This window comes from Eublepharis macularius, chromosome 2 (genome assembly GCF_028583425.1).
Source record: "Eublepharis macularius isolate TG4126 chromosome 2, MPM_Emac_v1.0, whole genome shotgun sequence".
NCBI lineage: Eukaryota > Metazoa > Chordata > Lepidosauria > Squamata > Eublepharidae > Eublepharis > Eublepharis macularius.
Window position 1 is genome coordinate 142,617,336 of NC_072791.1, and position 23,853 is coordinate 142,641,188.

A 23,853-nucleotide genomic window follows, 5' to 3' on the forward strand; every position below is an offset into this window, starting at 1 on the left:
TGTAAAATTATTTATGAATTATATAAAAAAATTTAATAATGGTATTTTTAAATAAATTCTAGATGTGCAACAAAATTTCCATTAAAAAGCGTATAAAAATGTTTTAAAATTGGATTATAACTAATATTTAATATTTAAAATTAATATTTGTATTATCTATAAATTTAAAATTAACATTTGTACTATTTATAATGTTCATTATTTATTGTTGTTCCTTCATTGTAATAATAGGTTGATAAGTAAATAAGGAGACCGAATGTTGTACTGAATCAGACAAATGTGGTTGTAAAAATTTTCTGGGGAAACAAACGAACTGGGCTAATTTGATAGCCAAAACTTTTTGTATACAAGCCTGTTGGGAACAAATGAACGGCAGCGGTCACTTTAAAGCAAGGATGAATGGCGATGAGCGCCCCTTTAAAAATACATCTGTTAGTACAGAAGCCACCTGATTACAATCTGGTTGATAGAACAGTCAAGCGACCATATGGAAAAACTTGGATGAAGAGACTATGTAAGTTTATATTATTTACAGTTTTAAAACAGAAGTATCTTACAGTCCATAGTAATTAAAAGTAGTTAAAATTACTTTCATTATATTTATAGTGAAAATTTGGCCTGAAGAAGAGTAAATACAACACTTGAAACGAGTGATTTTGATGCCGGGCAAACTCGTAGCCTGCCTTTAGTCCACGACTCTAAATTGATGTCATAGCCGAAAATAAAGTGCAAACCGTCCGTTCCTTTGGCGCCCCTGAGGAGTGTTTCTCCCGCCTTTGTGTGTACCTTTCCTCATGCGGTTACCTAATACTACTTGAGGGAGATCCACTTCATAAGGACGTTTTTTCTGCAGCCCACAAATTCAGTGTGGGGCCCACACGTTGGGAGACATTGCCACTTTAAAAATCATTGCCACTTTAAAAATCGCTTCCTAGTCCTCCTCATCGTGCTCCAGCGGAGAACACACGCCATTGACTCAATCAACGGATGCTGTTTAGCACTACAACTCTTCGGCAATTCTCTTTTGGACTGTTTGAATTACTATAAATATTGTATCACTCTAAATATTGACTCAATCTTTAACGTCCCTCATTGTATGCATTTAAGGTGTCCTCTTGTCTCTAGAAGGACAGGGGTTCTTTCTTTCACCCCCATTGAATATTGCTGAAACAGTGACGGAATTTGATAGAGAGACAGTTACAATTAAATAAATTGTGTTAAAGTGTAAAAGAAAGATCTTTTTGGGATTTCCTTGGCTTTGTAGCCTCCCTTCGGTTACTTGACTGCTATGAATGACACACTGGTTCTGCTGCGCTACATTGCAACAGTGTTCCTTGCTTCAGTTTGGCTTGGGTAGAAAGGATGCGATTCTCTGGTGTGATGTTGGTGCCCTTGTGTCACTTTGGTTCTGGGGGGGATTTCATTCCCTTGCTTCAGATCAGTTCTGTTGGGCTTTCCCAGAGAGTGGCTGGGGGCACCTTGTTTGGGGGCCCATAGAGTTGGCCCCCAGGGTACAATATTCATGAAATTTGGGAAGTCTTTAGAGGATAATCAGTAATAAGTTCCCTGCAAATTTGATGGTGTTTACTTTAAAAATGACCTCTCCAGCCATCTGGATAGCTCCAGATTCATTTCCATAGGAAACAATGGCCAAATTACTTCAAATTTCTCTGATACAGTCAAATGGAATTAGAGAATCTGTCCTGAATTCTGGGAATTCCAAATTTTTGGGGATCCCTGGATCCTGAATCCATATTTCTTGGGGGGAGGGGTGGAATTTGGTGCACATCCCTACAACACATTTCTCTTATCACCATAAACAATCAAAGCTGGTTATTTTCCACAACATTCAAAAAACCAATAAATATAGGTCTCATTAACTCACAGTCATACTGAGATCCCTTTTAAAAGGCTTTTACAACAAATGTAGGTTTTAATATGGTTTCTTAAAATTGAGGACTAATGTTTAAACAGCATCCTGTTTGAGGTTACCAGGACTGTGTGTTGTGCCTTTTTCTAATATCACAACTGTCAAAACATTGTCTCTTATAATACATCAAAAGACACTTCATTTGCCTCTGAGTTTTAAAAAGTACAAGCAGCTACATGGTGGAAGCATGGCATTATTGAAATGAGATTCAATTCTCACATGATGTATTTATTGAGAATTGTGTTATTTTTACAGCCAGAAGTTTTGATGCATTCTTTTTCTATATTTGAGAAGGAAGAGCTGGAGCCTAAAGAAGTTAGTCCATATTCCTGTCAGGTGATCTGAGGTATTCCAAAGAGGACATGTGTGTTTTAATATAAGACTTGTGGGCCCATTTAAAACTAAAAAGCCCTCATAGCTGCAGGAAAAAAAGATTTCTAATGGGATAGCACAAATACTATAAATTAACCCTTTGCGATAAGTAAACAATAGCCACTCTGTCAGGGTTACTAAATCCATGTATTAATTTTTTTCATAACTGGACTCAAGTATTCTAAATGTCAAGATAACAATTTCTGAATAATACTACCACAGAATGTGCAGCACACTTGTAATCTGTTTACACAACCAATTATCCTACGTTAAAAACTCTTAAACACTTTCTTTGTTAAGTTCAAAGGGTGAATCGGAGATAAAAGTGAATTAAAAGTAGATACCAGTGAATTAAAATACAGTAGTTCCGTTCTGTTTAGGGTTCAATCCCTCTCCTGGGGATTTCATACAAAGATCTTTCATCAAAGATCAAATGATGGAGCATACTCCCACAAGTGGAAAAAGAATAAATTTTTCTTCCCTTCAGTTCTTTTACTTGTTTACTTGAGAACCATAAACTTTACCGCCTCAGAGATGTTACTGGTTATAGGATCACTTATTCTATGACAAAAGAGAGGCAAGGCAAGAGCTTTAATGTTACATGTTGCCAATGCCCTTTTAACAAGGGATGATTGCAATCAAAACAGAGTCCCCACTGATTCAGACTGTTCATTTGATCAATGTCATTCAAAAGGCAATCAAGTGTGAACCTGAGACTTGAGCCTGTCTTTTAGATGATTTTGTAAGTGCTCGGCTCAGAGCCCAGGAGTATATACCTATAGCTTCAGAAATGCAATCTAGGCACTCAGAGAACGATCTCTGAGTATAATCAGAAACTTCCCCCAGTGTCCATAATATCCACAGAAACTGGAGATTCTCGAGTAAACAAGTAAAAGAACTGAAGGGAGGAAAGGTTTATTATCTTTATGTAGATGGTAGGAAAGGGTTGAATCTTAGGCCAAAAACATTTTAATCTTGTGTGAACAAATGTAGTTTGACACCAAAATATTTGTTGTAGTATTTGTACTCTTTTTGCATGTGACTTTGTATGGAAACTAACTTGTAGATCATGGTATGTTTCATGGTATGTACAGCCAGTTGTCAGTGCTAAAAATAATCGCACTAGAACATTTTTTTTATGATTTCTCGCTTCAAATGTGTAGTAAACCTAGATTTGGGAGAAGAAAAAAATAAACTTAAAAAAAATTAAATTATTACCTCAGGATTTAGCATTTACACAGCAATTTGTATTGACAACTCTGAATATGAATTCTGTAATGGCAGTTGAGTGATAGGAAAACAGGCAAAGAACTCAAGAGTTTTATTCTGTGGTCTCTTCATATATTAAAAATATTACATATAAATACATGTAATTCCACTTCAATTTTCTGCTCCTGTTATGTTTCCAGTGCAGACTTATCTCCTGGATATTTGTGGGATGGGTGGGGGATGTGCACACTGGAAAGGTAAGTAAAATTAAGCAATGGTGAATTGATGCCTCTGGGCAGAGTGACAGCAATTCTGCAGTGATTTTTGTTGTAGAGTGGGATATATAATTCTTAACCACATGATAACCTATCAAAATGTAGACCTTCTGATCCCATTTCCATTGCTTGGCACAGAGCAGAAGTGACCAAGGGCATGCCGCTAGGTTCCCTTAGTCGTGAGATGAAGTGAAGGAAAAAAGCACGAGTTTACCAGACTTTGTGGTGGACTTGATTCTCTTCTCCGTGTACTTGACCTTGTGGCATTATAAGCTGCTACAGACCGTGTGAAAATAGGAGGTTCCATGCTAGTAAGTAATGAAAGAACTTAATAGAATCCACAGAGTCAAGGATCCGCTGAACTGGCTCCTGGAGACTTTGTAGAATATTCTTCATCAAATTGTGTCATGGTTTAAAAAGCAGATTAGTTCTTTTGCTGGTCTCCAAATAATACTTGAATGATGTTAACTCCTTGCTCTTTGTAATAATTTGTCAGGGACCTTCCTGGAGTGGCTTCTACAGAAGACACTAGTATTCCATTGCTACTTATAGATACAGCTGGCTGTGGCTTATTTGAACTCGAAGTGGAAGATGAACAGTCTAAAGGGAATCAAGGTACGGTTTCTTTGTCTGCTACTAAGAATGTCCCCCCTACCATTGGAATCCATTATGGCTCCCTCTTTGCTTTGATCTGGTTTTGGCGTTTAATAGCTTGAATGCAAATTACTTGATGGACCACATCTACTTATGTGAATCTACCTGAGATCCGAGGTTGATTAGTAGGGCCATGCTGATAAAACCTTTGTCGAGGGATGTGAGGCTGGCATTCTTTGTTGCTTGTCCAGGTTGTACACTTAGAGGTACAGTTCACACGTCCCTTTTGGCTTTCTGGTGTAAATTGAAGATGTGATTGTTCTGGAGAGCTTATTCTTAATGTTTTTATTACTGTGTTATTACTGTTTATTCTTTGGAATTTTGGAGCAATGGTTGATCTTTCCTCAGAATGTTTATCTTTCTTCAAAGCCTGGCATATCGTTCTGATTTACAAATGTACCAAAAAGTCTAATAGTACATATAGAAAAGTCAATTGTGAGTTCCAGATCCTCAAGTATGCATGTTAATTTAATTTAATTTAATTTATTATATTTATATTCCGCCCTCCCCGCTTTCGTAGGCTCAGGGCGGATAACAAAATACAAACATCACCCACCATTAAAACATTTAAAAGCATTAAATAATAAATTTAAAAACATTTAAAAGCATTAAATGTTACGGTTCATACTGCACAGCGGTTCATACCGCCATCTGTGTTCGCATAGGGGTGATGGTTTCACCCCCCCTCCATGGGGGGGGCACCGCCCAGCGTCAGCCATATGCCTGGCAGAATAACTCTGTCTTACAGGCCCGGCGAAATGCAAGCAAATCTTGCTGGGCCCTTGTTTCGCAAGAAAGAGCATTCCACCAGGCCGGGGCCAGGACCGAAAAGGCCCTGGCCCTGGTCGACGCCAGGCGGACCTCCCTAGGGCCAGGGAAACTTAAAAGATGTTTTCCACCAGAGCGGAGAGTCCTCCAGGGCTCATATGGTGAGAGACGGTCCCTCAGATACGTCGGTCCCAGTCCACATAGGGCTTTGTAGGTTAACACCAAAACCTTGAACCTGATTCGGTACTCCACTGGCAGCCAATTCAGCTGGCATAGCACCGGTGTAATATGCTCCCACACCGGTGCTTCAGCAATGACCCGCGCTGCTGCATTCTGTACTGGCTGTAACCACCGGATCAGGCCCAAGGGAAGCCCAGCGTAGAGCGTGTTACAGTAATCCAACCTAGAGGTGACCATTGTTTGGACCACTGTAGTCAAGTCACGGGGAGACAAATAAGGGGCAAGCTGCCTGGCCTGCCGAAGATGATAAAAGGAAGACCTGGCAACTGCATGATCTGGTCCTCCATCTTCAGGGATGAATCCAGAATCACCCCCAGGCTCCTAACTCTCAGGGCCAGTGTAAGTGCTGCCCCATCAAGTGTAGGAAGCCAGGGTCCCAAAGCCATCTCCCCACGACTCACATACAGGACCTCCGTCTTCGTGGGATTCAATTTCAGCCGACGTTGTCTCAACCAACCAGCCACAGCCTCAAAAGCACGCTCCAGGGCATCAGGAGCCGATCCAGGCCGCCCGTCCAACAACAGATAAAGCTGGGTGTCATCCGCGTATTGGTGAGACCCAAGCCCGAAACTCCGCACCAGCCGGGCAAGGGGGCGCATATAGATATTAAATAATAATGGAGAGAGCATCGCTCCCTGTGGCACACCATATACCAGTGGCCTACGAGATGACACTCTCTTCCCAAGCGCCACGCTCTGTCCCCGATCATGGAGAAAGGAGACCAGCCACTGCAGTGCTGTCCCCTGAATCCCCACATCGGCAAGGCGGTGGGTCAAAAGCTCATAATCGACCGTATCAAACGCTGCTGACAGATCCAGTAAAATCAGCAGTGCTGATCCGCCCTGATCCAGATGTCTGCGGAGATCGTCTGTGAGGACGACCAGCAATGTCTCGACCCCATGTCCCGGGCGGAAACCAGACTGGGAGGGGTCTAGAGCCAAGGTCTCCTTCAGGAAATTCTGCAGTTGCTTCTCTGCCGCCCGCTCAATCACCTTCCTCAAAAACGGAAGGCTGAAAACCAGTCGGTAATTGAGCAGGTCAGCAGGATCTAATGATGATTTCTTCAGAAGAGGCCATACCACAGCTTCCTTCAGCGCCTTGGGAAAAACCCCAGAGCTCAAGGACAGGTTTATAATCACCTCCAAGGAATCCTGAAGCCCGTCAACACTGGCTTTCACCGGCCATGACGGGCATGGGTCCAAGGGGCATGTGGTAGGCCGTACCATCTGCAGAATCCTGTCCACCTCTTCCCTGAAAAGAGGGCTGAAATGATCTAATATGGGTCCCAAAGACGGCCAAGGGGCCTCTAGTTCATTTACTGTATCAACTGTGGCTGGTAAGTCGCGGCGGAGAAGCAAGATCTTATCAGTAAAAAAGCTCGCAAAAGCCTCACAGCTTATCTCCAAATTCAACTTTTGATGGTCTCCACCTGATTGGGAGACCAATGAACGGACTACATTAAATAATTTAGCTGGGTGTGAGCTAGCTGATGCGATGGAAGCTGTTAAGAGTCCAGTCATATAAGGTATACCTAGAAATAAGTCTGATGTAATGCAGTTGAAGTTCCTTTATAGAAAGCAACCGCTGAATTCTAGCCTTAACTTACCCATAAAAGCATAGATAGCTACTTGCCTCTTAAGATGTGGCAAATGGTGAGCAGCAATGTGCTTTCTACCTTCCTTCTGACAGGGAAAAGCTGTGGAAAACTTGTGGTTGATTAATCTCCGCCTCATTGGAGACTATTCAATGATACTTTTCTTTCGGCAGTGACCTATCCTTTTTCTTTAAAAGTTTGCTTACACAAGCTTAGCTAATGTAAAATGTCAACCTTGTGTGTCTCTTAAGATACATCCTGCTGCAGCAAAGGTTTACACTGCTTTTTAAGGGTGCTTCTCCCTTTTTAAGCAAACAGTTTCAGTACTTTTTTTATAAATAGACTTCACTGTAGAAATCTATCCTAATGTCAAGCTTTGCAAAGGCTGCAATAAACCAGTTATATAAATAGTAAATATAAGCAATGATGAAAGCTGCTTTGGTTTCCTTGTAACCTAGAGTGGAAAATAGGTGTTAAAGTATTTTACAGGGGAGTAAGTCATAAACTATATTGACTGCCACTCTGATTCCAGCCTCATTTCAAGGTGGCCTTAGAAATGTTTAAAGCCCTTCGCAGCCCAGGACCTCCTGTCTTAACAAACATCTCTTCCCAAATGAGCCATCCTTTGCCTACTTAGGTAATCTTTGAGAGCTATTGTTCATGCTCCTTACAGGAACATCTATAGCATGTAACAGGATCTTTTCAATGGTTGCCCAAGATTGTCAAGTGAGCCTCGTCAAGGGATTCAGTTATGCCTCTCATCTGTGCACTTCAGAAAGTGCCATAAAGCCAATCTGTTTGTCAATGCTTTGTGATGGTGATTAGTTAGATTTCTCAAATAACTCTTGACTGCTACCCACTGAGAGGTGATGCTTCTGTAGTTTTGTGTTTGTACTGTTGGTTACTGTTCTTGTAATCCTCTTCAAGCACACAGAGGTGGATAGAAATGTTGAAACAAAGAAATGTATGTATCAGTTTACCCAGATTGGCTTACAAAAATATAATTTAAAAATAATATAAACAAACAACAAAATTCCCAAGTACAATATAATACATCCTGGACTGAGCCTCAGTTCTCTGGTCAGTTCACTCAGGGCCACAGGCTACAAGCCAAGGGCTAAGAGAACTTTGGCTCTTGATAAAAGGCTTGTGCCTCTGGCTACACCCAAAGGTTTTTCAGCCGCAAACAGGAAGGGAAACAGAAGATCAGCCTAAATGTACACAGGTGTTCCCAAAATTCCCCTCCCAACTGGCCATAAAAGATGGATGGATGGATGGATGGATGGATGGATGGATGGATGGATGGATGGATGTTCGCTCTCTAAAGGGCAAGTGTGTGACTTGTAGACTCCTGAGAATCTAATTTGTTTTTAAAGTAAGGGTGACAGAAAGAAGTCAGTGCATTTTTTTCAACACACATATTTTATTTGACAAGTTCTGAATAATAATATATTGTAGAATAAGAACAGGGTTATCTACTAAGCTGTAGTTTGGCACTAATTTGTGGGTTGACCGTAGGCCACTAATGACTGCAATCTTTTGGATTATATTGTTGCTCCCCCACCCTTGCAAAAGGGAATACAGTATTGCCCTGATCCCCATTTGGGATCAAAATCTGACTTCACTAGTCAGTGTTTATTGAGACCCTGCAAAATGGGATCTTGTGCATTTTCTGAATAGGAATGGGAAAGAGGTAAGAATTGCTATCCCAGTGCTGAAAGTTTATCTAATCCAGGCTCCTGGCCTTTCAAGTAGGGTGAAGGGAGTTCAGGAAAAAGACAGATGAGAACGCTTGAATTGCAACACAGACTGTGAAAGGACAGGCAGTGCTTGAAACATTCTCACATGCTTTGAGGTACTGCATAGCTGAAAAAGAGCTTTTACTTTAATTGCCTCAGCAAATGGAACTTTGTCAGATCTTTTCCTATACAAGGCAGAAATCCCTGCAGTTAATGAGACAGCAAGTGCTTGACTGTGCTAATGGCATATAGAACAAGAAGGGAAGGCCCCAGCCCTGAGCATTAGAGCTGTAGATCAGCTTAGCAATGCTATGAAGTTTTGTCTCTGTCTTAAATAAACAGAACAGTTTCTGGCATGACTGGAGACCACTAGCAGTATAGAAGCATTCTTTTGGGAATTTTAGACTGTGTTAACAAGAAACAGGTGATGGATGGTGGGGGCATCTTGTCTGCATACAGTTTTCTGTATTCTCACAAGAACACAATGGGAGATCACATGTTTAAACTGGGAAGCCTCAACTGAGAAGAAGAAATATGTGCATGAAAAGAAGAACTTATAAAGAAAGGCCCAAGTTGCGGCCACTTCTTTTGATATGTGTTTAATGAGTCCAGTTCCTAGACAGAAGGCACTTCCACATAGGACTGAATGAGAAATCAGTGTCAAGATCATAACCTGCAAAAGTCCTACAAATACTATTTTTATTGCATGTTCATGCAATCCACACCCATCCCAGACTATGTACATGGGCAAAAATTTGTGTCAGATAAATGCATGAGGTGGTCAACATATACAAGCATGGAAGCACTCTCTGTGTAGGAGATGGGGTGGCCATTGTTTATACCCTCAGCACCTGTATTGAAATTATTAACATGCCTGGTCGTTCAAGGCCATTTATTAACATTAATTAAAAGCAAGCAATTATTATAAAACAAATCACTAAAACTCAGAACCCAAGAAAGTCCCAAATGATAGTCCAACAAATGTTTATGATGTACTCAGTGTATATTATGTATCTGGTAAATAATTTGCAAAACGATTTGTCTGAATATGTCCCATCTTCTTTGGTTTCCTATATTTTTTACTGTTCTGCAGAATGGTCTGAAGGTATATCATGAATTTAAAGACTGGATTTTAGTTAATATGGGAAATGAAAAGTTGCCTTTCTCCACTACTTGTCAAATTGGATATTTTATCTTGAATCAGGCTGCTTGTATGCAGGATAATTTTCTGGCTCTTGAATCACAGCTGGGCTTGGTTCTACCCTTCTAGGTGAAGTGCATCTTGTTGGCTTGCATGTACAAGCTCTGGTAAGAGCTGGTGTAAAAGCAAGAGACGTTGCTGTCATAGCTCCTTATAATCTCCAGGTGAGTGCATCTGTTATGGCCCCCAACATTTAAAAAACAGTTAAAATCTAGTAGGAAATCCAAGTTGCCCATCTAGATAGTGCTGAATATTCCAAATGCACAACCCACCCTTTCAGTGTCTCTAGTGCTACAAATCCAGTGTACCAGTGGAAACCACATCGCCTGCATTTTCCTTGACTTTGAATGGGCTGAGCTTGCTCTTTTGCTCAGGCAGTCTTATAGAGGTAAGCTTAGTTCTGACCCTGTTTCTCAGCTCATCTGTTTTGATAGTTAATTAAATTAATCAAGAGTGGTCATACTTTACACACCTTAGGGAGGGAAGTGAGAAGGAAATGAAAAAAAATGCTTCATCATTCAGTGACAAACCAAGTAGAGAAGCATAAGAACTTGCCTATATGTGCATAAATGGTAAAATAATCAACATTAGCATTTTATTGATTGTCAGCTACTTTTGTCTATGCCAACAGCCGTGTGTGTCACCATGTGCTGTTGGGGTCAGCCTTGTGCATCTTATTCTCTGAGCTTAATGTGGCTCATGTGTTATTTCTGTGAGATTGTAAAAAAGAGCAAGAGTCCAGTAGCACCTTATAAGACTAACAAAATTTGTAAGTTTTGAGCTTTCGTGAGCCACAGCTCACTTCTTCAGAACCTGAAGATAACAAGAGTGGACAAATAGGCTGATATGGGAGAAGGTGGTCCTTAAGATATTCTGGTCTCAAGCCTTATACAGCATTAAAGGTCAAGATCAGCACCTTGAATTGAGCGCAGAAGCAAATTGAGAGTCAGTGCAGATGGAACAAAACTAGAGTTGGAGTGATATGGTCCCTACAACCCACTCCAGTCATCATTCTGACTGTAGCATCCTGTACCAATTGCAGCTATCAGACAATTTTCAAGGGCAGCCCCATGTAGAGTGCATTTCAGTAAGCTAATTTAGATGTTACCAGGGTATGCACGATGTTTTCTGCCCAGGAAGGGGCGCAACTGACTCATCAGGTGAAGCTGGTGAAAGACAACCCTGGCTGCTGCTGCTACTTGTTTATCCAACAGGAAACCTAGGTCCAGCAGCACCTCCAAGCTATGAACCTAGTCCTTTAGGGGGAATGCAAACCCATCTGGAACAGGAGATAACCCACTTCCTGGGTCAGTTGTTCCCCCACTAATAGTACCTATGTTTTGTCAGGATTAAGTTTCAGCTTGTTAGCTTTCATCTATCCCAAAACTGCCTCCATACAGTTTCTACAGCCCCCTTGAGATCTACTGGAAGCCAAGATAGAGCTGAGTGTCTTCTGCATATTGTTCCTGTCATACTCTTTGTTCCAGAAATGTCTTTGTTTTTCAGGTGGACATGCTGAGAGATCTCCTGAGTCATAAGTACCCAGAGCTGGAGATTAAATCAGTGGATGGATTCCAAGGCAGAGAGAAGGAGGCTGTTGTCCTCTCCTTTGTGAGATCCAATAGAAAAGGTAAATGTTCCCTAATAGGCTGTAATTATGGACAATATAGAATGAAAATAAGCTGAATTGTAAGTATATTAAACTATTGATGTGCTGAGATGTTGCTTCAGCTGGTGCTCCCTTAGTCTGCGAAGCTTCACACAGGCTTCTTGTAACATAGGAGTTGCTTCTACATAGTATAGTGTAGTCCCATTGTGCAAGGATTAACAGAACTCTGCGCAAAGGGTGTTTCCCATCCAACTGGCGCCCTCTTTCCCAACTGGATGCCAAATATGAGATTTACATAGTTGGCTTTGCCCAGACAGTTGTGGTGTTCATACATGCACACCTTCAGCATGGCATCTACACTATGTGAATGCAGCTTCCACATTGTCAAGAAGGCTACTATCACCTTCCCAGAGCAGAGATGGTTCCCAAGGAGGCTTTGCTGTGCTAGGTAACACTATAGAGCAAAACCAGTACACAGAAGGAAGCTTGTAGGGGGGGGAATCCTCACCAAGTTAATGTAACAACGTGGGACTAAAAATTGAGTCCCTTGGTATTCTTTGCTGCAATATCAAAAGGGTTGTAACGGCAAATGAAGCTAGTTGCCTGAATTCAGAGGACTGGGTCATCACACCCAATTATTTGGACTGATGCTGTGGTTTGTTGGTCAGAGCCTAGTAAGTTACCTATATGTCATGGAGATGATTAAAAATCTATTCAGTTGTAACATACGAAATTCCCTGCTGTGTTCTGGAGAGCTTAGAAGAGAATGTGTCCGAGAATGGGTTTTCTTATTCAAAATCCTAATTAACAGGCACATGTATGCCAGAAGGCAGAGTAGTTTATGAGTAGTTAAAAGAGTGTAGGAAGAAGCTGTGGAAGAAATAGGAAGAAGATCTGATCAAGAGGGAAGAGGTGGCAGTCATGCTGTTGATTGTTAACCAGAATGTTTCATATGGTCAGAGTTGGTTCAACAGGGACTCAATACCAATTTCATGGTTTGTGTGCACATTGCAACTATACATTAAGATGATAATCACACAATTAATTTTTCTGCTTTTACACATACTTTATTGCATCTATAGCCTATTACCACCCCACCACACAGTTGCTGCATGTTTGTTGAGTGCACACAACATGACAGTGACAGATGATTTGGGCCCTTTTAAAACGTGGGGATCAATTGGTAATGCTTTCTGTAATGCTTGTCATTTCTCAGCTTATTCTAAATGAGCACACTTTCCAACATCTCATACAGAAAGTCTATCAGATATTCAATGGACAAGAGCTCATCTTTTAAGTTGGGTTTTTTATTCTTATTTTTTGTTCTGTTGTTTGTTCTTCCATGCTTTTTTGGTTTACTTAGAGATTAGAACAAAGAATCTTTTTAGTGGCAAAGCAGTTTTTGAAAATAAATTATATATCCAGCCATTTCAGCTTCTTTTATACTACTTCCTGTTGCTATTTTGTAGAAGGGTTTTGCAGTTTTTGAGTTTGTTACTTAATGTATTCCCAAAATTGTTCAAAGAACCCTTGGGTACCTTTTAAATTGGTAGGCAGGGTATAAATACTTTAAGCATTTGTGGGATGTCCTACTGGCAGCTTCTTATCTGTAAAAACTGTGGGATGTTGCAGACTCTAGATTTTTGGTTTTCATGAGCACTAGACAGAAAATAAACACCAGTACTGTTGCTGATTTCGAAGCAGTAGCCCTTTACCTTGGTGTATTCATGTTCTGGGCTGAAGGAAATTATGGTACATTGTTGCCTCTGCATTCTGAAAGGCTCTTGACTCTTGGTAATTATTTCCCAGGTTATTCTGAAGCAGATGTTGCCGACTAACACAATTTAGTAAGAAAGCCAGTTTTTATTCTAAAATGTTATACCTCTTGGGACAATGATAGAAACAAACCTTTCCCCCACTGATTTGCTTTAATGTTTGCTTTTTCTTTTGTTTCTTGCTTAGCTGCAGGACTCAACCACCCCACTCCCTGAGCTTGGTGGCTGAGCTGACTCATCTTGGCATTTGCTATCTGTTATTACAGATCCTTGAAAAAATAATTAGCTTTTAGTGAAGTCTCATATCTGTTGTCATTTATAAGCACTTGCTTGTGTGCACTGGTTCATTTCCTTTTTAAAAATAGCATAGACTATATATATTTCTACCCTTTATGAAAGTTAAAGCTCCTGTCAGCAACTGGAGACAATATAACTGCAGGGCTATGTGTAAGCACATGCTATTTTCTATTGGCACACTAGGGATCTGACCTATTGCTTCAGCCCAGTTTCATTGCAAAGATGAACTTTAGTTAGGCATAATGAATCAGCTTGAGCCATCCATGTAAATATTCCCACAGTTCCATTTCTGGCACAACAATGTGAACCTAGAAAAGGCATCACTGCCTTATATACTGCAGCAAGCCCCAGAAATTCTGGGTTTTTTTTGTTCTTGTGCATTTGACTAGACCACCATAGGACAACAGAATAAGTAGCTGTCAACCAGTAAAAGAATTGTAGTTGATTGATCACCTGTTTTTGATGTATCAATCAGTTAACGAATACATAAAAGATAAATACATTAACCTATTACCAAAATTGAAGCATAATTTTTCAAAGATACTCAAAGATGTGCATTTGCAATATAATATTAATTACATTGGTTGTTGTGGGTTTTCCGGGCTGTATTGCCGTGGTCTTGGCATTGTAGTTCCTGACGTTTCGCCAGCAGCTGTGGCTGGCATCTTCAGAGGTGTAGCACCAAAAGTCAGAGATCTCTCAGTGTCACAGTGTGGAAAAGATGTTGGCAGGTCACTTGTATCTACTCAGGAGGGGTGGGGTTGAGCTGAGTCATCCTGTAAGAGTTTCCCAGGGTGTGGAATGCTAATGGCGGGAGGCTTCACTGTATCCTGAGGAGGTTCTTTTGCATATGGATTGGGGCTTGATGTGCTAATCTTCTCTGCAGGGCTATTGTTGAGTATAGAGTGTTTTGTTAGCCTGGTGTTTTTCAGAACTGGAAACCATGCTCTGTTCATTCTTAAGGTTTCTTCTTTCCTGTTGAAGTTTTGCTTATGCTTGTGAATTTCAATGGCTTCCCTGTGCAGTCTGACAAAGTAGTTGGAAGTGTTGTCCAGTATTTTGGTGTCCTGGAATAAGATACTGTGCCCTGTTTGAGTTAGGCTATGTTCAGCCACTGCTGATTTTTCAGGTTGTCCAAGTCTGCAGTGTCTTTCATGTTCTTTTATTCTTGTCTGGATGCTACGCTTTGTGGTCCCGATGTAAACTTGTCCACAGCTGCAGGGTATACGGTATACTCCTGCAGAGGTGAGGGGGTCTCCACTGTCTTTTGCTGATCGTAGCATCTGTTGTATTTTTCGGGTGGGTCTGAATACTGCTTGAAGGTTATGCTTTTTCATAAGCTTTCCCATCTGATCAGTAATTCCTTTGATATATGGCAAAAACACTTTTCCCGTAGGAGACTGTTTTTCCTTGGTTGTTTGATTCATCCTGGGTTTGATTGCTCTTCGGATTTCATTTCTGGAGTAGCCATTTGCCTGAAGTGCGTGGTTTAGATGATTAATTTCCTCATTGAGAAAGTGCGGCTCACATATCCGTCTTGCACGATCCACTAATGTTTTCATTATGCCTCTTTTCTGTCGGGGGTGGTGATTGGAGTTTTTGTGTAAGTACCGATCAGTGTGAGTTGGTTTCCTGTAGACCTTGTGACCTAACTGAAAGTTTGCTTTGCGGATGACCAAGGTATCCAGAAATGGGAGTTTTCCCTCGATTTCTTTCTCCAGTGTGAATTGTATGTTCAGGTGGATGTTGTTGAGATGATTCAAAAACCCTATCAATTCTTCCTCCCCATGGCTCCAAATGATAAATGTATCATTCACAAACCGGAACCATGCACTAGGTTTGTGGGGTGCTGATTCTAGAGCTGTTTTTTCAAAATGTTCCATGTAGAAGTTTGCTATAACTGGGCTGAGAGGGCTCCCCATGGCCACCCCCATCCATCTGTTCATAGAATTTGTTATCCCATTGGAAGTAACTGGTTGTCAGACAATGATGGAATAAGGCTGTTACATCCTCTGGGAAAATCTGATTTGCCTCCCGCCTCCCGCCATTAGCATTCCACACCCTGGGAAACTCTTACACGGCAATACAGCCCGGAAAACCCACAACAACCATCGTTCTCCGGCCATGAATGCCTTCGACAATACATTAATTACATTGTTTAAGAAAAGGCTGTCTTCAGTTTTTAAAAATTTCTTCTTACATTAACACACCAGAACCAAAATAACTTTAGTGTAGTGTAGTGTAGTGTAGTGTAGTGTAGTGTAGTGTAGTGTAGTGTAGTGGTTAAAAGCAGCAGGACTCTAACCTGGGTTTGATTTCTCACTCCTCCGCCTGAAGCCAGCTGGGTGACCTTGGGTCAGTCACAGCTTCCTGGAGCCCCCCCCCCCACAGGGTGATTGTTGTGAGGATAATAATAACACACTTTGTAAACCGCTCTGAGTGGGTGTTAAGTTGTCCTGAAGGGCAGTATATAAATGTTGTTGTTATTATTATTATTTAAAAAATAAAATGTTCCACCAATGAAAGATTATCATCATTAATTAAAATTGGAATTGGCCTCTATCTTATTAATAAATTAAAATAATATATAATAACATAAAGTATATATTTATAATAAATATGTTATAAATATATCACATTTGTAATATCTATTTATTAATAAAGACTTTAAATTATTAATCAGTCTTTTAAACTCATTAAACTGCGTGGTGGGATAGGGATCTGTTGTGTTACAGTTTATACAAAGTATCCTTAGAATTTGTTCAAAATATAATTTTTTAGAAATATTTATTGAATTCCATAAAGGACACAAATCCCTGCTGATGTCCCCACAGGGTAGCTGAAAAATCTTGAAATGGGACGAAAATAAAGCATAGCTTTTAAACCAGAGCCTAGGCCAGGAGCCTAGAATATTTATTCTTTTCACTTATATGATTGACAAATTTAAGGGTAAATATCCGTTATGCTATGCCTACTTTAGAAAACTAATTTTTTTTTACTTATTTATATATTGTTAGTGTGTCTTCTGTTTAGAATGTTGTGTTTTTTTATCCTTTATGTTTATTGTTTATGTTATTGTTTATAATTTATAGTTTAAATAAAGAAAATTCTACATAAAAAAAAGAAAACTAAAATGAAAAAATTACTAGAATACAGACAGATGTTATTTCACTAATCAAAAATAGCATCCAGACTTGTTATGAACAATCTCTGGTGCTGATCTGTAAATCGGATATCAGCTGAGATGTCTATGGCGATCAAGTATGGTAGGCATGTGTGTAGTCTGCACTTCCTCAATCATACTCCAGTAGAATTATTTATTTATTTATTTACATTATTTACACTGCATTTCTCACTGAGACTCAAGGCAGATTACACAGTGTAGGTCGATAAAATCAACAGCTGGGACAGTCAAGAAACAAAAAAAAGTGCAAAAAATTTGCTTCTGAATCAACTCTATATAAAGAATATTTCTGTTTATCTGAACATCGGATTGTTTCTCCGTTGCCATTCAGATACATGTATTAAGACCATTAAGTATTCAAATACAAGTATGCAAATACTAAAAGTAATTTAGCTGATCATAGTAACTAAACTTTATATCAGAAAGTAGCCCAATTTACAGGCTTCTGGTAGTAAATGCTGAAGTGATATGCATAGAGCATTTAGAGAAAGCACAGAACAAATAATAGGGTTGTAATCCTATGAATACTTATTTGGGAATGATCCCATTGAAAATAAATGTGCTCAAGATAGCAGGGTGCATACTGCTTTCAACAGGTTAGTTTTGAATGCCTGATGGCTTGTTTTTAAATTTATACATAGGTGAAGTGGGATTCCTTGCAGAAGACCGGAGGATAAATGTTGCAGTTACACGTGCCCGACGCCATGTGGCAGTGATCTGTGACTCTCGGACCACTAGCAATCATAGTTTTCTAAAACGGCTGGTAGACTACATGAGTGAACATGGAGAAGTACGCACAGCTTTTGAATACCTGGATGATATTGTGCCAGAAAACTATTCTCACAAGAACTCTCAAGGTCTTACCGAACAAGGAAAGAAACCTAAAGTAATTATTCCTCCTATTCCAAAGGCTGATGGTGAGAAACCAAAAGAAAAGTCAGCAAAACAGGCTGATCAGAGACCAGTAGAATGTTCTGTGCAGAGCACAGCTGGGGCTAAAACACAAGAAACAGAGATGAAAGAAAATAAACATAAAGCAAGGATATTGGACTTTTTGAAGAGTAGTGCTACACAACTGGATTTCCCATCATCATTGAACGCTCATGACAGATTGCTTGTCCACCAGTGGGCTGAGGAATATGGGCTGCAGCATGTAAGCACTGGGGAAGGTAAAGGAAGATACATAAGCATATGCAAAAGAGTTGCTACCACAAGCTTACCTCAGGAAGTCAGTGAGGCCCATGAAGAGCTTTTACCTCACAGGTCTCCAAGTCCCCCAACAGAAATTCATTCCTATGAGAAAGAAAGCAGTGCTAGTGCAGGGAAAGTGGACCTGAAAACACTGCACATGGAACGAATACAAAGAGAGAAGGCTAGGCGAGAGGCAAAAGCAAAACTAAATCGAGAACTGAATGCAAATCTTCAGGAAATTGCTGAGAAGAAACACACAAATGAAGCCAAAGGTATGTATTCTACCATCTATCAATTTTGCATTTTAAGTAGCCATTTCTATTCCTTTATAAAGGTTTTCTATTTTGATACGTATAAAGAATTCCAGTGGTAATTTATTGCTACCTCATCACTTGTTATCCCACCCTATGTAGACATTCTCCTGCAGACAAAAGCCAGTGTAGTGTAGTGGGTAGAGTGATGGACTAGGATTTGAGCAACCCATGTTAGATCCCCACTCAGCCATGGAAGCTCACTGTGTAACCTTGGGAAAGTCACACAGTCTCAGCTTAACCTGTCTCACAGTGTTTGTTAAGAGGAAAAAATGGAGACGAGGAGAATGATGTAAGCCACTTGGGAGAAAGGCAGGGTGTAAATGAAGTAAAATAAAAAATGAATAAATGCATCGCATCCCGGAACATCTTAGTCCTGTAGGCACTCTTCAGAAAATTTCAGCTATAACAGGAGGCCAGGGAGTCTTATGCTTCCACCAATTCTTCAGAAACTCAGTGCAGTCTGTTCACTGTATTTACACCCCATTTGCCCAGTCTCTTGAGCCCTTTTCTGATAATTACATCCACACATGCTGGGAGCATGGCATCTGCAGGTATCAGGAACGTGCACTGCTTGCAATGTTCTTGATATGTGTAGTTGCCATGTTGTATGAACTGGAGTAATGTGTGTATTCTGCATGTGTGTATAGCTTCAGTATGAACAAATGAGAACTCTGGAAAATCCACTGATCAGCTTGTGGTTAGTGAAGCTGTATGTGCATATACTGTTTGCACAACATGGGGACCTCTTGTATCATATAGGATGTACATGCGGATGTAATGTCTGAAAAGTCTCTGAGATGGACTTTCTTCTGAATTAACTGCTTCATTTGACAGCTCTTGAGATCCAGAATTCAATATAAGTGAACTGCTCTGATCATAGTGTTTGTTCACCCAATAGGCTTCCTTTACAGATTTTACCATCATTTGGGTTTATACCTGACAACTAGTCCAGTTTCTTAATTTGTTTTAAATAATATGGCAATAATTATAATGCCATGAAACTTTTATATCAATTGAGAAAAATCTTCGCATATTCATTTAAACTGAGCTGTCAAGACTGTCCATTGATGAGGAGAAGCGTTTGTCACTGCAGAAATATGTTATCAGTAAGGAAACTTCAGTTTGTCTGCTCTCTCTTACTGCTGAGAAGTAGAACTAAGCCTTCATCCTAACACACGTGAACGCATGCACACATACATGGAATTTATGTACTTCTAGATCCCTGTAAAAACAAGAAGTGCCCATTTATTCATTTTTTTATTACGGTCCTAAAATCAGGATACAAATAGATCAAGTGAGGATACAATTAAAAGGAAAAAAGATCAACTTTAAGAAATTTTAAGATACAATTCCCATAATTTAAAAATTAATGCACAAAAATTAGTGACTTTATGTGTAATCCTAACATTTTTATCAGATAAAAACCAGTGGACCCCTGCATTATTGGTGATTATATCACCAGGGATCATATCAAGTAATGGAGTAATGAATCTGAGACAAACTTCCCTATAAAATGAACAACTGAAAAACATATGCTCGACCTCTCCTAGGGGGCATGAGCACAACCTTTCTTGGTAGGAGACTTTGTTGTACCTGCCTTCGAGCACCGAAGTACCCATCTATTTTGTGATGCCAATGGGCTACAATAAAATAGCAAACTTAATTCCCTTTGGAGATGTGAATGAGCACAAACCTAGACACTGCAGTTGTATAAAGCACTACCCAAAAGTCATCAGAACCTAGCCCCAGATGTTTGAATCAAAAGAGGCAATAAATGGGCAAAAATTTCAAATTTGGACCCTTCAGCTTTTGTGGGGTTTTTCCCATGCTGTTAACTGTTTATTCATAGGAGTTTCTGATTAGAGAATCCCTGGTAGCAAAGGTGGAACCTTGGAGAGTCTCTGACAGTCAGTACTGGACTAGCTGGACCACTGGTCTTATTTAGCATAAGGGGATGTCACAGCCCAAAGCACCTAATCCCAGGGGGAGCAGAGATGGCACAGGAGCCCAGCCCTAAGAAAAGCAGCCACCCAAGGACAGAGCTGGGAAGGGAGCCAGGTGGGGCAGCAGCAGTGAGGGCCACCAATACTAGTTCCCTTTTGAGCAAAGAACTCATCTGGGGTAAAGGCCTCCTTGAGAGGAAATACTTGCTTGGAGTAAGAGCAAGGAATTAGGAACTAGGAGTGGCCAGGGGAGAAGGTTCCAGGCATGGAAAGCAGTCCTAGCAGCATGGTGGGAACAGGTGACAGTGAAGAGTTGTGTGTTGGCTGGGCCATGGGATGGTGATCGGCAATGTAAAAGAAAAACCATTAAAAGTGCAAACTTCAATGTTTGTATGTGTTGTCTCATCTCTGACCTAACGGAGAAAAGTTCACATGGACTCTTCACAGGGGGCATCGTATATGTTCATAACTGTAGATCACCACAGTGTCACTTTTCCTGTACAGACTGCAGCCAGATATTGCCACAACCCCACTTCATATTTGTGACTTCTGTATAACACCTTATCCTCTCCTCTTTGTCCAGTTTCAGCCTTCTAGGCAGGGACATTATTATGTTTACGTTCTTCTGAATGGCTCTATTTGTTCCTTCGCAGCTTAAAAATCCATCTGCTCCCTTGTAGGCATATATGAGGCCAGACTGGTACCATTCAATACGTCTGAGGTTATAATCATTCTGTTGACTTCTAGTTTTGCTGCTTCTGGCAAAAAGAACCAAATATTTTTGCAGGCTCTAGTAGGGGGAATGGAATAACGCAGCTCAGCCTCTTGATGTTCATAATAAAAAAACTGAGTTGGCATCTTCCATGTTTTGTTTTGTTTTTAGTAACTGTTCTCCCCTCTCCTTTTTAGGGAAAGCTGCTGTTAAAACAAAACTGGAAAATGTAACTGAGGAAGATTTTGATGCTTTGATTTCTGCAGCAATGAAAGCTGACAACATCTGTGGTTTCCCCAAGTGCAAAGCCAGTGTCATGACCCTGGGACAGCTCTGCCTGCATTGCAACAAACGCTACTGTCTCAGCCACCACATCCCTGAGGTATTGTTTGGTTTCTCCTAGTTCAGAGTGGCTAACGATCACTAGAAGTTCAGTTCGCCATCATGTTGATAACATAATATAGACATGCAGTGCAACTCACAAAGGAACCATGCAATTTTTTGCCTCTAGTTAAATATTCTAATGATGAGAAAGACTTCCCCAGCTGGAGATGGAAGTAAAAAAAGAAACTACTCCAATAAGCTGCTTTTGCCCATAATCTTTAGGAAAACTGAAGTGTTTTCTTTGTTTTCCCTTTGGGCACTTTTTATGGATTTAGTTTTTATGAGGAGCCTCATTGTATCTGGAAAAAAATTCCCCTCACCTTTCCTTCACTAATATAAGAACAGTTTTATTTACTTTCAAGCTTCAGGACATGTATTTTTTTACCTTCTTTCCAGGCATTTAAAAAAATTCTTCCACACCCTCCTTTCCCTGTATCTGCCTTTATAATAGATGTTGTATGTTTAGATATAGATAAGGATTGTGTGTATGTATATATCTTTTTTTTCATCAGAATGAATAGAATCTGAGCAGATGCAAGTCCTTGGCTAAAATGAACAGGCTGAGCCATTAAAAGGCACTCAGCATTGCAGAGTAGACATGGGCACGAATGGAAATAGAATCATAGAATCATAGAGTTGGAAGGGGCCATACAGACCATCTAGTCCAACCCCCTTCCCGGTGCAGGATCAGCCTAAAGCATCTCTGACAAGTATTCATCCAGCCTCTTCTTGAAAACTACCAGTGAGGGGGAGCTCACCACCTCCCTAGGCAGCTGATTCCACTTTTTTTTTTTTGGTTAATAAATTTTTATTGGATGGGTCAATATATAATCAAATACAAATACACTCCATTTCAATACCTCTGTATATATTTCCCCCCTCCCCTCCCCCCCTTTTCAATAATGACTTCCAACAGCACTCCAACCCCCCGTTATTAATAATACCTTATTACTATATTAATATTATTCTTTTCTTACTATTAGTAAAGATCTTAGTTATATCTTATCTTACTTAATTTCTTTAAAACCCCTCGAAAGACCATAATTGTCCCTTAACATCCCATTTCTTTTCCATATATTTTTTCAGCTTTTTCCAATCTTCCAAAAATTCTTCTGGATCTTGCTCCTTCAAATTTCTTGTTAGTTTGTCCATTTCAGCCATGTACAACAATTTCCCTGTCCGCTCTTCAATTTCAGGTATTTCTTCTCTCTTCCAGTACTGAGCATATATTATTCTAGCTGCTGATTATCATATAATATAACAATATCTTATCATTTCTATTAACATCTTCCAAATGCAATGATAATAACAACATTTCTGGATTTTTTGCAACATTATAGCAAGTATCAAAGACATCTTAGTACATATTTTGGTCCAAAAGTCTCTAGCCTTACGACAAGTCCACCACATATGAAATAGAGAACCTTCATGCTCCTTACATTTCCAACTCTTATTGGATAGCTGTTTGTTGGCTATGGCTAATTTTTTTGGTGTTAAGTACCATCTATATAACATTTTATAGCCATTCTCCCTAATACTGGTACATGTTGATATTTTTAAAGTATTTTTCCATAAATGTTCCCATGCTTCCATCGTTATTTCATTATTACTGTTTATAGCCCACTTTACCATTTGCACCTTCACTGTTTCATCTTCTGTAAACCACTTCAATAACAATTTATACATTTTAGAAATTATTTTATTATTATCTCCCAACAATAATTCTTCTAACTCTGAATTCTTGGTTCTAAAGCCTGTTTTTCTTTGGTCTGAGTCAACTAAGTCTTTAATTTGTCTATATTGCAACCAACCATATTTAAAAGGCAACTCCTCATTTGGTTTAAGCTTCAACTCATTATCTGTTACTTCTGTTAAATCTTTGAGGGTAAGCCATTCCTTTCCTTTATATTCTAAGTTTGGGTTGATCACCTCAGCTGGTATAATCCACAGTGGTTTCTTCTGGTCTGTAAATTTTTTGTACTTTAGCCAAGTCGATAATAAATTTCTTCTTAAGTAGCGGTTCTGGAACATTGCGTCTATTTTGTGCTTTTCATACCACATATATGCATGCCATCCAAAAGATTTATTATAGCCTTCCAAAGTTAGTAATTTATGATTGGTTAAAGACACCCATTCTTTTAGCCAAACAAGGCATATCGCTTCATGATAAAGTCAAAGATCAGGTAACTGCATTCCACCCCTTTCCTTGGCATCACAAAGAACTTTCATTTTTACTCTTGGTTTCTTTCCTGCCCACACAAATTCTGATATTTTCTTCTGCCATTTTTCAAATTGTTTTTTGTCTTTTATAATCGGTATTGTCTGCATTAGGAACATCACTCTAGGTAACACATTCATCTTAACTGTGGCAATTCGACCTAACCATGATAGGTTTAACTTATTCCATTTTATCATATCCCTTTCTATTTGTGTCCAGAGCTTTTCATAGTTGTTCTTAAATA

At 39.8% G+C, this 23,853-nt stretch overlaps 1 protein-coding gene across 1 annotated transcript in view; it reads left to right on the plus strand.

The window, feature by feature from the left end:
- Window positions 1-23,853, plus strand: part of IGHMBP2 (immunoglobulin mu DNA binding protein 2) — a 140,100-nt gene that overhangs the window by 108,723 nt on the left and 7,524 nt on the right. Inside the window, exons 10-14 of the mRNA XM_054970107.1 lie at window positions 4,283-4,401; window positions 10,052-10,146; window positions 11,489-11,612; window positions 17,489-18,310; window positions 21,205-21,389. Coding sequence (XP_054826082.1) covers window positions 4,283-4,401; window positions 10,052-10,146; window positions 11,489-11,612; window positions 17,489-18,310; window positions 21,205-21,389 — 1,345 coding nt within the window. The remainder of the gene's footprint in view (window positions 1-4,282; window positions 4,402-10,051; window positions 10,147-11,488; window positions 11,613-17,488; window positions 18,311-21,204; window positions 21,390-23,853) is intronic.